Source organism: Helicoverpa armigera, chromosome 23 (genome assembly GCF_030705265.1).
Source record: "Helicoverpa armigera isolate CAAS_96S chromosome 23, ASM3070526v1, whole genome shotgun sequence".
In the NCBI taxonomy this organism is placed as follows: Eukaryota; Metazoa; Arthropoda; class Insecta; order Lepidoptera; family Noctuidae; genus Helicoverpa; species Helicoverpa armigera.
This window is the reverse complement of record NC_087142.1, coordinates 9,707,109-9,720,485: the sequence shown is the minus strand read 5'-3', so window position 1 is coordinate 9,720,485 and position 13,377 is coordinate 9,707,109. Positions and strand designations below refer to the sequence as shown.

The 13,377-nt window shown below is 36.0% G+C and overlaps 1 protein-coding gene across 6 annotated transcripts in view; it reads right to left on the bottom strand.

Moving 5' to 3' along the window:
- Smash (smallish) overlaps positions 1 to 13,377 on the bottom strand; it is a 189,001-nt gene that overhangs the window by 38,878 nt on the left and 136,746 nt on the right. For 4 of the 6 annotated variants that reach the window (XM_064040792.1, XM_064040795.1, XM_064040796.1 and 1 more), the window contains 2 exons: positions 11,717 to 11,917; positions 4,303 to 4,454 (listed from right to left, as the gene is read on the bottom strand). In XM_064040792.1, the coding sequence (XP_063896862.1) occupies positions 4,303 to 4,454; positions 11,717 to 11,917 (353 nt within the window). Of the gene's footprint in view, positions 1 to 4,302; positions 4,455 to 4,760; positions 4,827 to 11,716; positions 11,918 to 13,377 lie in introns of those variants that run through there. The other 2 variants (XM_064040794.1, XM_064040797.1) reach the window with 2 other exon arrangements.

Sequence of the window (13,377 nt, the reverse complement as noted above, 5' to 3'; positions counted from 1 at the left end):
TGTTTATATACAAGTTATTCAATAAATACTCAACAAAGCGTTACTTGTGCCTGTTTAACTAAATAACAACTAAACGCATTGTATTGGCTGTAGCGATAACAAACAATGTGGGCTATTATTTTTGGATATTATTTAACTTACGCAAGCTTATCGAATACCATCGTACGTAATTAACGTCATTCAAACACGAAGCTACATTATGTGAATTCTCTAGTAAATAGAAAAATATTGGTAGTAAATAAGAATTTCTACAGTTCATCAGATCTAAAGGTACAGATATGTGTAGCCTTTTACCAACTATGTCGGCTTCCAGTCCTAGCGAATGAAGATGAGTACCAGTGTTTTACAAAGAGTGACTGCCTATCTACCCTCCTCAACCTTTTACCTGGGCTACCCGTCACTCCTAAGTAAGACTGGTTGTCAGACTTTCAGGCCAATTAATGTTTTCTACAAATGAAAAGGAATAGATGTAGATTGTTGACAGTGAGAAGGGTAAACAGTTTTAAAGCTAAATATTTGTCACGTTGTCATTCTCGAATCGAACCTGCACCATGCAGTATAACAGCCTTTGCTTCCACTAAATTGCAACCAAGCCTCAAGCGTAGCGGAAATCCGGTTCATCCAAAGCATCGTAATTACAACGAAAGTCGATCATCGAACAATAATCGATTTTACTATTACAACCATTATGTAATATTAATTAATTGGTTTGTTTGAACTGTAATTACAACTCGACCGTCATACCGATGAGTTTGATTAAAAGATATTTATGCTCCGTTGACCGATAAATGACAAGACAGAATATTTGTGTTGCGTCAAAATTGCTGTGTAATGTCTTCATAATTGCTAAGTGGTTGTTAACTAAATGATATTTATACACAACCTATAATATTGGTATTATTAACTTCAGTACAAGAACTAATTATGTCCGTCTATAGAATGAATGCAGCAAAATAGCAATGCACTTAGTCTCTTAATAAATAAATTCATTATCTGACTATACCGTAATATCTCTGCCAATTTGTATAACAGTTTTTGTACAATTATTTACTCCAACTTACGTAATAACAAAATCTAGCCTAAAATGTAAACGCATAGCGCCACGCCTTGCTGCGCTCGCGCATGTACTCGCGTGCACTCGAAACATGATCAGTCGCGCCCTGCCCGCCAACCGAAACGGGCGTGTAATACACACCCGCCTTCGTCACACGAAAGTCGATTTCCTTTGGGGGAAATTAAGATTAGATTTGTTCATTAGTTTCAAATTACTGATGAAGTAATCTTGCTCCTTAAGACAGTAATAGAAGAGTTTTCTCTATAATATACTTATCAGATTACGGGTTGAACTTCTTATTTTTTAATCGATTTATTACGAAACTAGTTCCCATGTTACTTCACAAAACAGTAAAAGACGTTAAAGCATATATTCTCATAGTTAAGTTAACTCGATTCTTGTAACCCGTGACCGCTCGCAATCGATTTTATATAACTGGCGAAACAATCGATTTGAACTGACCTCTATTTGTGTAATGATCATCAGCAAACATCAGTCTGTCTTAACTTTACAATGAAAAAGATACTTGGTAGAAGTTCCATTTGTTAGTACCATAGTACATATCTATGTACCGACTTCTCAAAAAAAATTCTTCGTTATAACGGATTTAGAGTGAGCTTTGTAAACTTAGCATTTTAACGTAAGTTAATTCGACAAATTAACAGTTTAATTGTGGCAGATTGATTGGTTACACTTTCTATTTTCAGTCTTAGACAAATAAAAACAAGCTAGACAAATGTGTTTTCACGTTTAGCTTCTGATAAAAAGTATTTATGATAACTTAACCTCAAGTATTCAATACCTATCAAACATTTAAAAAATGATCTGCATATTTTGTCACTTCTTCTTTCGTCTTTTAGCACATAAAATATGAAGTAAAAACACTAACAATCTACTCGGTAAGTAACTAGGTATATCGAAATCAAAGTCAGTAACTACTCGATTTAAAATAAACCCGAGCAATACGACACCGTATATCGAGTCAATGACATCGATATTACATTACAAGCATTGCGAATCGATAACTTTACTATTCCACCGCAACACTAGTATGTAAGAAACCTCCACATATGTTCAACCAAACTTTAGAAAACCAACCTTAAATTTCGTGCAATAAGGTCGAAAATGAAATGAAAATAAAAGAAAATCGAATGTCAAAAATTGTGTTACTGTAATTTCAAACTTATTATGTGGCCGTAAGAACTACATTATGTAATTCATGTAGTATTACCAAATATCAAGTTTTTTGTACTAGTATTTTAACGACACTAATACGTGCTTGAAATTGTCATGTTTCATACAAAAAAAAAAAACCGGCCAAGTGCGAGTCGGACTCGTGCACGAAGGGTTCCGTAAATTACAGTTAAATCAACCTATCTCAAAAACTATAAGAGATACTTTGATCAAACCAAAAATCGTTGAAAGAGTTAATTAGCATGCATCACCTCTATTTTTTTAGAATTTTATACCCCGTAGTTATAAAAATAGAGGGGGGGGGACATACTTTTTACGACTTTGAGAGCTGATATCTCAAAAACCGTTCACTTTAAGAAAAATGTTTTTTAGAAAACTTTATATCATTTTAAAAGACCTTTCCATTGATACCCCACACGGGTATGTACATCGAAAAAAAAAATTTCATCCCTCAGTTATATGTATGGGGGGCCCCACCCCCAATTCTTTTTTTTACTATTTAGTGTCATATTTTTGTAGCGGTTCATACAACACATATTCCCATCAAATTTCATCACTGTAGTACTTATAGTTTCCGAGTAAATCGGCTGTGACAGACGGACAGACGGACAGACGGACAGACGGACATGACGAAACTATAAGGGTTCCGTTTTTGCCATTTTGGCTACCGAACCCTAATGATTGATTTTCCTTGAAATAACAGTTTTATTTTGTGAAACGTATTTATTACGATATCAAACCGATGACAGACTTTAGCAGTCAATAAGTAAAATTAAATTCTCAAGTAAAAAGGCGAACTATTTCTTTAAACAAATAACTAATTAAGTAAAATTGTATAATAATAACAATGTATAACTAATTGCTGTATAATCACGTTTGTCTCACTATTGCATAAAAAGTAATAGAGAGTTCGTTAATAACATTATTTCAAACTTAGGCAAGGGCAGTAGTAATAGTAAAGCAATATATTGGCTAATAATTGGATTATTAATGTCTATAATTTTATTTATCTGTGGCGTAATGAGATTATAGGATCATCTGTGGGAACTATTAGGTTGAAGGATGATCGCGAAGCCATTAAAACGATCAAATAAATCATGGATGTAAAGGTTAATGAAAGAATAAAGAGCAAATGGGGCTGATTGAAACACGGGTATGTTGCACCATATTAGAAAAAAACATTGATTTACATGATGTGTCAATTAGGGTCAAGAAAATATGTGTTGGTATTGCTTATGGTTTTCGATGTTTTATATGTTACCATGGATGGTTTTTAAAAAATCTAACTAAAATAATATGTTTTTGTACCTAATTATTTATTTTAACACCACTAAATCAATCCCCCAGTCACAGCCAACACGAGACAAGAATCTATCCATACATTATGTTTCTCTTTCGTTTCGCGCTAAGACACACAGACGTACATACATATACATTTGTACATATATACATATTTAACTGGTAGTTGAACCCGAGTGTGTCAAGTAATGCTAATGGGTTCTACGCCTTTGTTTACTACGAGAAGAGGACTATAAATAAGTTAACTGCAGTGTTAAGTGTGGAGAAAGGACAATGCGTAAGTGTCTCCACCTTCTAATGAAGGGATTTCTTGTCTCATTTAATGGATAATTTCTTATTTTGGAAACTTACTGCAAATATAAGGGGTTTTTGATCTATGATATCTTCATGTCCCTCATAATCAATGTACCTACGTTTGTTCACCAATTACTCGGAGTCGGGTAAACCGATTCTGTTTAAGTTTCATCGGATTAGAGATTTGATTTATCTGACTATTATCTGATCTCACCAATCTGTTTTGCACCACGATTTATCCTAGAGTGCAATTTTGTACACACCGCGTCACTATTGCGTCTGTATTACCACAAAAAAAAATCTACAAACGCGCGACATATTATGCTGCACACGCATTTGTGCAGACACAGGTGCATTCCCTATTGCCTTAACCCATAGCCCGATGGGTCGGCAACCCGACACAACTGGAGAGAGATCAATGGTCAAAATATAAAGTGTAAAGAGTAAGTGTTGGTTAGTACCTATGTACTGACCGTTCCTCCAGCATCTCGTTGAAGGTCTTGGACTTGGCTCGGGGCTGGCTCGGCTCGTGCTCCATGCGACGCACCTCCACGCAGCGCTCGATGATGTGTTCCACCCTCTTCCGTCGGGACGACTTCCAGTTGTCCAGGTTCTGGAACAAGACATTGGTTGATTAGGCATATGATAAATTTATGTACAGTAAATTGAACAGTAACTGATGTTGACTATGTCATATATGGTCACAAAAGCAAATTAGGTCTCCAGGGAAAACTCCTGCTTAGAATTTGGAAAGTAATGAGTTGATATGGTAACTAGTATAGTATACACGCTGGATATAATCTATCGTCAATCTACGAAGTTGTATAATCAGGCTAAAATATAAATTTTTTCAGACTTTTCAGAGCAGAATTTATGAAACCCCTCTGATAAATGTTATCGTCATAAACTAAAAACTCACATTCAAAAGCCTGTCTTTTAACTTTTGGATCCTTTCCTCCATTTTGACTCTCAAAATCCAGAATCAAGATAAATAACTCAACACTTAACTTATTGGTCCACTAGTTATGATTCAACTGACCACATCATCTTGTTTACTGATGTATCTCACCCCTGAACTAGAGGTGAACCTAGGTTAGGGACGGAGACGAATGACGACTACTTATTTATATAAATAAACTAGCTTCCGCCCGCGGCTTTACTAGCGTAAAGTTCGGTTATATCGCGTTTACAAGAGAATTCTTCAAAAGTCCGGGATAAAAACTATCCTATGTTCTTTCTCAAGGTGTTGCAACTCTAGCTCTGTACCAAATTTTATTAAAATCAGTTCAGTGGTTTAGACGTGACATGACGTGACAGACAGAGTTACTTTCGCATTTATAATATTAGTAGGGATGCTAGTCTAGATAAATTAATGATGGATCTAGATATTCTAGATTAATTGCTTGCTATGTAACTTTGCGGATGTAGGTTTACTTTAGACCTTGGGATAAATATTCCAGTTATTGATCGATTGATTGGATTATGAATCATGTATTTCCGTGGTATTAATTCTGTAGACGTAGAGAAAGATTTCCACTGTTTACACTGCATTCTCTTTTTGCTCTATAAACATCATCCTCCGAGCCTTTTCCCAATCACGTTGGGGTCGGCTTCCAGTCTAACCGGATTCAGCTGAGTACCAGTGCTTTACAAGAAGCGACTGCCTATCTGACCTCCTCAACCCAGTAACCCGGGCAACCCGATACCCCTTGGTTAGACTGGTGTCCGACTTTCTGGCTTCTGACTACCCGTAACGACTGCCAAGGATGTTCACTGACAGCCGGGACCTACAGTTTAACGTGCCATCCGAAACACAGTCAATGGTGTCTAAGATATACTTAGAAAGTACATACAAACTTAGAAAAGTTGCATTGGTACTTGCCTGACCTGGGATCGACCCCGCGCCCTCATACTTGAGGTTGGTCCTTTACCCACTAGGCCACCACGACTTTTTGCTCTATAAACAGCAGTTTTTAATCACCTAACAAGCCCTAGCGTCACAGTTATGAACTGAAATATGATTGGTTTCTCTTCTTTTTTCTCTCTCTTTTTGGCAACTCTTCATGATCTTTTCTTTTTAGTATCTTTTCGTTATTTATTTGAAAAAAAAAATGTTAGTTGTTTATTTTACAGTGTTAATATCGATAGAATATCGAAAATTATTATATTTTACGGCATAGCACACAAGACTCGCATCAAGACGAGTTTGTGTACATTCTCTTCACATTTGATCGCAATACAACATAAATTCCAATGCAAATAATATATTGTATACCCGTAAATCTATATAGAAATAGTTTTCTCTGCAATTACTATACATATTACGTGTGGCGGTCACGCTCTCTTCATTTATGGGCGCGGGAGAAAACTTCGATAGTCTGTTCTTAATTACAATCGAGATTGTACCTTCTCGCTTTGTCTTATGTGGAGTGATCAGGTGTTGAAGATGTGGCGTTGCTAATTTCTTGACAGTAAATAAATATACTTAAATACTAGGAGACAAAACGAAAAAACTTTTTTGACTTTAAAAGGTGTTGTTTTAATCTATGGTACAATCAGCATCAAATCGCAAGCACCAACGTCAGCCATCATTGACAAATGTTTAAAGCAGTTATAACCAGTTAAAAAACCTAAGATATATCCTCTCTTCATTGAAATAAGTTATTATTAACAACACTGCAGGAATTTCAAATAGGTCTACAAACGCTAGATCTACTTCTATATTCTAATTTCTAAATAGGCCTCTGTAAACAACCACCGAAACCAAAGTCGGTTTTAGTGTTAAAACAAGGAAGTAGACTTTCAGTCTGACCTCATCAAACTTCATAGCATACTTGTCTATTTATTTTAGCAGTCGAGTTATCGATAATCGTTACAGTTCTCGATACATCGAGAGAGTGTATCGTTCTGGCTGGCATGTCAAACATCGCGTGCGACGGTAGAATCGGTTTTTTTTTATACAATTTCGCTTGCTACAAGTTAAACGCTGCTGTTTTGTGTGACTTGAGTTATAGGCGGTAGCGGAGATTGTAATGATGATAATTATTTGAAAATGTACGAGTATATTTTCTTATCCTTCTGCTCTTATCCCAATTTTATTTGGGGTCGGTGGAGCATATTTTCTCCTTCCAATTTGAAAAATATTTGAACGTTAGATAGACCATTTATGGATAAAGACTGTAAGGTATCTTTAATTCGTGTTCACGATACAGGCCTCTGGTGAAAAAACCACGGGTATTATTTATATACCTATGTATTATACTATACTGTCTAACTGTAACGACAGCTAATAATAACGTATGACATCAATCTAGCAACTCCTTCAGCTTATAACTTAAACCAATCAACCAGCCTCTCAGAACTTAATAGACCTATTATTGAGTAGCCGCTAGGAAATACAGATATTTTTAAATCGCTCACCAGTTGCGCAACAGTCGTCTTACCTAACGACGGCTAATCTCGGCTAATCTATGTAATGACCGCAAATAATGGTCAAAGTGAAAAAAGATAAAATGTAAGAAAATGTTAAGTTGTAGTTTGGTATTCTAGGGAATGTTCAGAAGATGAGTTCTATCGGTATTTGGTATGTTAAGCGGTGGTTTATTTTTATCTCGCTGTTAAGGATGGTTTAGAAAATATCTGATGGTCAATTAAAATGTTGAATGTTGGGATAAAAAGAAGTACTTAATTGCAAATATTTACCCAAGTTTTTTTATTGAATAGACCAATAAAATTGCAAAATTAATCTACACCCTCTAATTAATAAACACGGATTAAACATACACCAGGATATAAGAAAGTATCAGCAACCTTGTATTAATTTTACTACGTGTTTATTAACATGTGGGACAGTTATTGTATGTTTCTTTTTTCCACTGCATCCAAGAGCAGATTTCTTAAAAACAACGAAGCAAAAAAGCAGCATCAATTACCAACAAACAAACAAAAAGGTTTAAAATAAGAATCCCTTGCACATCCGACAAAGGGCGGCTCGTTAGTCCGGCGGAAGTCGTCGCCTTGCATGCGTATGCGCACAACTTCCTCCCACCGGAGCCAGCGAGCCCTGTTATTGTTTTGTTGCGACGATTGAGGGAAGAGATAAGGAGACAGTATCTTAATATAAAAGAAAAGTCATTTCAACTATTTATTTTGGTGCATATTTTTACTTCCACTTTGCTAACAGCTGGACATTTTTAAATTACTCTTCAGGATTCTCCCTAACTCCCAACCTCCACCCTCCATAGATCGAATAACCTCCACCCTCCATAGCTGTCGGCAAGATGGCGGCGACATTCCCGCCAATTATGACATGCCTCACATGTCGAAACAATCTGTCAACTTAATAATTGTCTGCTGAATGGTAATGGAGGAAAAAATAAACTATGCCGGCCAGGTGAGATGGATATTTTTTGTAGCAAGAGTTGTTTGTTTGCGCACTGATTTGGAAAAAGAGATTCTGTACTTATGAATGAAATATTGAGTCCGCTCAACATGGGGTATAAAAAGTGATGTGTGTTTTGTTCTCGCGTTGAGTCTGATATAAAGTACTTTACTAATTGACTTTGAAAACTAGTTTATTGAATTTGTTTTTGAACAATGCAATTTATATTTTTTCAGCCGAAAAATTTGGGGCTTCATTTAAAATAATCTAACCACAGACGTTACACATTGTATGTTAGATAATTATCGTCGTAACGTAAGAGGGCGTTAAGTAGTAGGACAGTAATTATTACAACAAGCATGGGTGTATACAATTAATGTATGAACCTACATAATGTACATTCACTTTAGGTACTCCCACCAGCGAATGCATCAGAACATTTTACAACCTAGCCATATCTGTAGGTCATAAAATGTACCAAAATACGGCCGAGCAGTTTTCGAGATACGTGGGACAAAAATAACTATAAGTAGGTACCTAAATATAAAGTACAGGTGGACTTGTAAACAAGTAAGTATGGTTTAATACGTGAAACTTAAGAAATATTTGACTACAATTATTTTGCAGATGATGATGAATTATTTTGAGGTGTGACAGAAATAGAATGATTTTTGAGCAGTCCTTAAAGAGTGGCGTTTCAGCATTCGGCTATCCCGTTATTAAAAAGGAAATAATAATTACAGAAATCCCCAGGCGTTGTGGCGTCATAATGGTTAGGGGATTAACCAAAGTGTGATTATTAAAGAATCATTGTAGCTCTGAGTTACTAATTTGAATGGTATGTTTGGTATTGAGATACATTGAAATCGAAGGCAGGATATTACTAACTGAACCGGATAAAATATTAAATACCTTGTATTTAATACCCTGTCGACTCAGGAAGTGAACGAAACCTTTTAAAATAACCGGAAGGTGATGTTGATCTTTGGAACGAAAATGGCTATTTAAAATTTTATACAACCCTCATTTTGATGCTACATCACCAGATACTTGGATAAACCGTACATTCAATCAAGACAGAACTTAGTTCCCCAATACTGTAGTAACTTTTAAACTAACGGAAAACGTGTAAAATATTTGAAGCATTAATGTCAAAATACACAACAAACAAAAACACGGTACTTTAGAGGATTTACGAGACATAAATCAATACCCACAGAGCTATTAACTAAGGATTTTGAAATCGCTACATGTCGAACTAAATAGGTTTTTGAAACTGCGCGGGCGCTTGATTCTGGATCTGACAATATGGCGGAAAAAGCTTGCTATTCAGATTTTGAAATGTCAATACCTAAACCCGGCTATTTCTACTGATACAAATTATATTTTTATGAGGCACGGTTTTACCGGAGGAGTGGGATGGAAGAAGGCTGAAAAGGCTACCGAACACTGAAAGAATATTTCAAATTGGACCAGTCTGTTCCTGAGTATAGTTCGTTTGAGCAAACTATTTAACCTTGTAATATTAGGACTGGATAGTTTTCGTACATAGATTGAGAAATGAACATATGTATTAATAATGATACCTATCGTAGGTCTAATGCAGAATCTTATTTTCCTAGCTCAGTCAACAAGGAGACACGCTCAACATACTACCTACAAGGGAATAATATTTGCAGAAAACTTGGAGTTGAAGTAAAAACTGTAAGTATGGCGATTAACCTGGATTGGGCGCTTTCCAACTTCATCGGAAGCCGACCAATTAACCGGCATTAGGAAAAAAGTGAAAAACTTCACTCAAAGGGAACACTGAATTATTTTAACTGCATCCATGAATCCGTAGGGCTGTCCAAAAAGGATTTTTATTTCTATTGTAAAGTTTTTAAAAGTTGAACCCGCTAATCACAAGATTTGAAAAAATATTTTAGTGATAGATAGCCCATTTATTGTGGAAAGCTGACTAAGGCTAAAGTTTTTATATGGTGCCCATAGGCAAAATTGAAGTGCTAGAGATATGTGTAATTAAATTTAACAGAGAAGGATCAATGAGAGGACATCGTAGTTTATAGTCCACATGTCTTACATCAATAACCTACCTACACACAAAACAAGTGAATTACGTAAATCAATAACCACAGTGACCAACACAAACAGTAAGTAAACTTGTAGCAAATGACCGCGACGACTCAAGCACAGCCAGGCCGTAAGCAAGTGATACTTAACCCAGTAGTTATAATTACATACTACTGGTAAACAAAATGGTTGAACGATGAGTTTTCTGAGTATTTGTGCTAGGAAAATGTTGAGCTTTCAAGACTAATGTATGTAGACCGAGATAAGTGAATTAAACTGGTATCTTCTGATAATATAATGATTACGGGTGTATTGAATGAATTTGATGTTTGGAATAATTTGGACCATGAATCAGCATTTATGCAAATGAGGATTACCAATGGTCTTGCCCTACTTCCTAACGTTTGTGGAGAAGATGAAGTGGCCTATCACAATATCTGTGTTTTATTTGAGAGTATTGTTTGATATATTTTGTTGAGCTCGACAGAAGGTTGCCATTTTTTAAATTTCAAAGCACCATGTTAATCAGTAAGGGTAGTTTGGTTCTGAAAGGTCACCATAAGTGCCAAATTCAATTTTTATTTCTTACAATAATTGGTTCCTACACGTTTGGACAGCCCTAAGATTGGCACGAAAATCTCGCTTCCTTATTGATTCACTAAAACTGTCGGCAGAAATAAAACTGTGGAGAATTTTTATGGTCATTCGATGTTACTGAGATATGCTGGCATGCATGCATGCATACCCAATACGTTCCCATGCTTCGAATATAATGGATTTGTCATCATCTTAGTCATGGTGATTTTCCTTTGTAGGTAAATGGTGCAGTTAGTATTGGATGTTAGAAACTTGGAATTTCCTAAAGGACAGAGGTAGACCCTAGTGTAGGTTTCCTAGGGTCTTAAGGTGATGAAGAAGTTGCAATCACGTAATACTAAACTAATATTTTGGTTCGGTTAAACTCAAAGTCATCCTGAGCGTGCATATCTGCAATGTTTTTCAAACTTGTAGTCATGCATTCCGTAGATACGGATATTGTATTTTTAGGCATCAAGGTCACTTGTTGCATGTCTACTTAGACTCATTCATTTATAAAGATATAATCGAACAGTGCCAAAATAGGTCCGGTGGGAGTTAATGATATAAATTGGTTTCTTACTTAAAGAAAATTATAAATTTTATTATTTTGTCTTACTCATCATCTGCCTATCCTTTTCTCAACTCTGTTGGGGGAGGCTTCTAGTCTCACCAGATGCTGCTGAGTAACAGTGTTTTACATGGAGCACCTGCCTAACTGACCCCCTTACCTGTTACCTGGGCAACCCAATAAATAATACCCCTTGGTAATACTGTTGTAATGATAGAAAATTCCACTCCCGTCTTTTTAGAATATTGATACTGTCAATATAAGATCCACTCACCGACTGCCAATCCTCCTGCCTCTCAATGCGGGCAGGGTCAGTCCGCTTGGCGAGCTCTGCTCTCCGCAGCTGCTCCCGAGCCCTGCTGCCCAGGTCAGCCGGCCCCACGCGCACGAACTGCAGCGGGTTGCCAGCTGGCTTGCCCGGGATGACGGCTGCCGTGTGCGGCCGTGTCGCCAGGAAGTCTGCGCTGTCTGTTGTCTGGAAATAAAAAAAATAATATTAATTTAAGCAACAATTAAAAGTATTATTATTGGATATTTGACTTAAATAAAATGAACTATACGAGCAAATAATGCTCAAACTGAAAATGCGAAGACAAAGCTTGGCTCTTACATTAACAATCTGAACTTTGAAGGGGGTATATTCCACTTAGGATCCTCTTTTAGTTAATGTTTTTGGAATTGAGAGATATCCTCCTGAGGAATTTTGAGTGTCTAATTCAAGTAAGGTTCAGACGGGATTATTCGCGAATTAATTTGATTTAAACAGTTTCGTATGAAGAAAACGGTCACTAATATTATGTAACCTAAGCTCAGATTATCTAGTTGATCTTTCAATTTGAATAGCAGTTGCCTAACAGCGATTAGCACAAAATATCATACAGTAGATACATGTAACATTTTACTAAGCAATACTGCGCAGATTATTACAAACAATTTGAATAAGAGAAATGTGTGTTTAGTCAGAAGATGCTGCGACACAAGTTTTACATGACAACTAAGAGAAATGGCCGGCTAAGAACACCTGATGCTAATACTAACATTTTAACGTTGAGATTCTATTCGTACGGAAAGAAATCGAAAGTACCGTGTTTTACGTAATTCACTCATCTCACTTCTAAAGTACTTTATATTATTCAAAATTATACCTACATACGTGTGTACGAATGTAGGAAGACAAGTAATGGTGAAGAAAGTAAGGAAATATTTTTGAAAATAGCTGCTTATGCGTTTATGGACAGAGATGGCAAATGTATTGATAACCACATGTTTCTCGCGGTTTTACACGCGTTCCGGGAAAATACTTCTTGTTGCCTATGACATACAAAATATAACGGGGTATTTTCAAAATTGGTTACCTAAATTCGTACGTTACCCTCTGCCCTTATGAAGTCACTAACTTTAACTCTTTGGAAGTCAGATAAGAACAATATGTTTGAACCTTTAACAACACATTTTAAATGGTCGACAATCAGTCTAACCGGTTATTACAATGCATCATTACCACGCGTCCTGATAAAAATAATCACGCAAGTCTGACGAATAATATTAGGGAGTTAGAAAAATATGTCAGACATTTCCGATAGGAGGATAAAACAGGATCTGAATCATGAGGAAACGAAGGTATTTTAATGGAGTCTAGCATCATTGACTAGATGATTATATTTCTAACTAAAGGTTACTTTGAAGAATGTTAATAGTTTTGCAAAGCTATTTCTTAATGATTGCTCATGATATTTGCTTAGACATTCTATTTTTGGTAGTATGTAATCTTAGTTTGGTATTAGTGAACTTAGTCTCTGAATGGGGAGATATGGAGGCAAAGCTGTACTTGTGAAGATTTTGCAATAGGTGCAGTGAATGGGCAGTTTAATGCTGCAAAATTTATTTTAGGTTGTTTGTTTGTCCATATTTACTTTAATATGTTAATTAATTTTT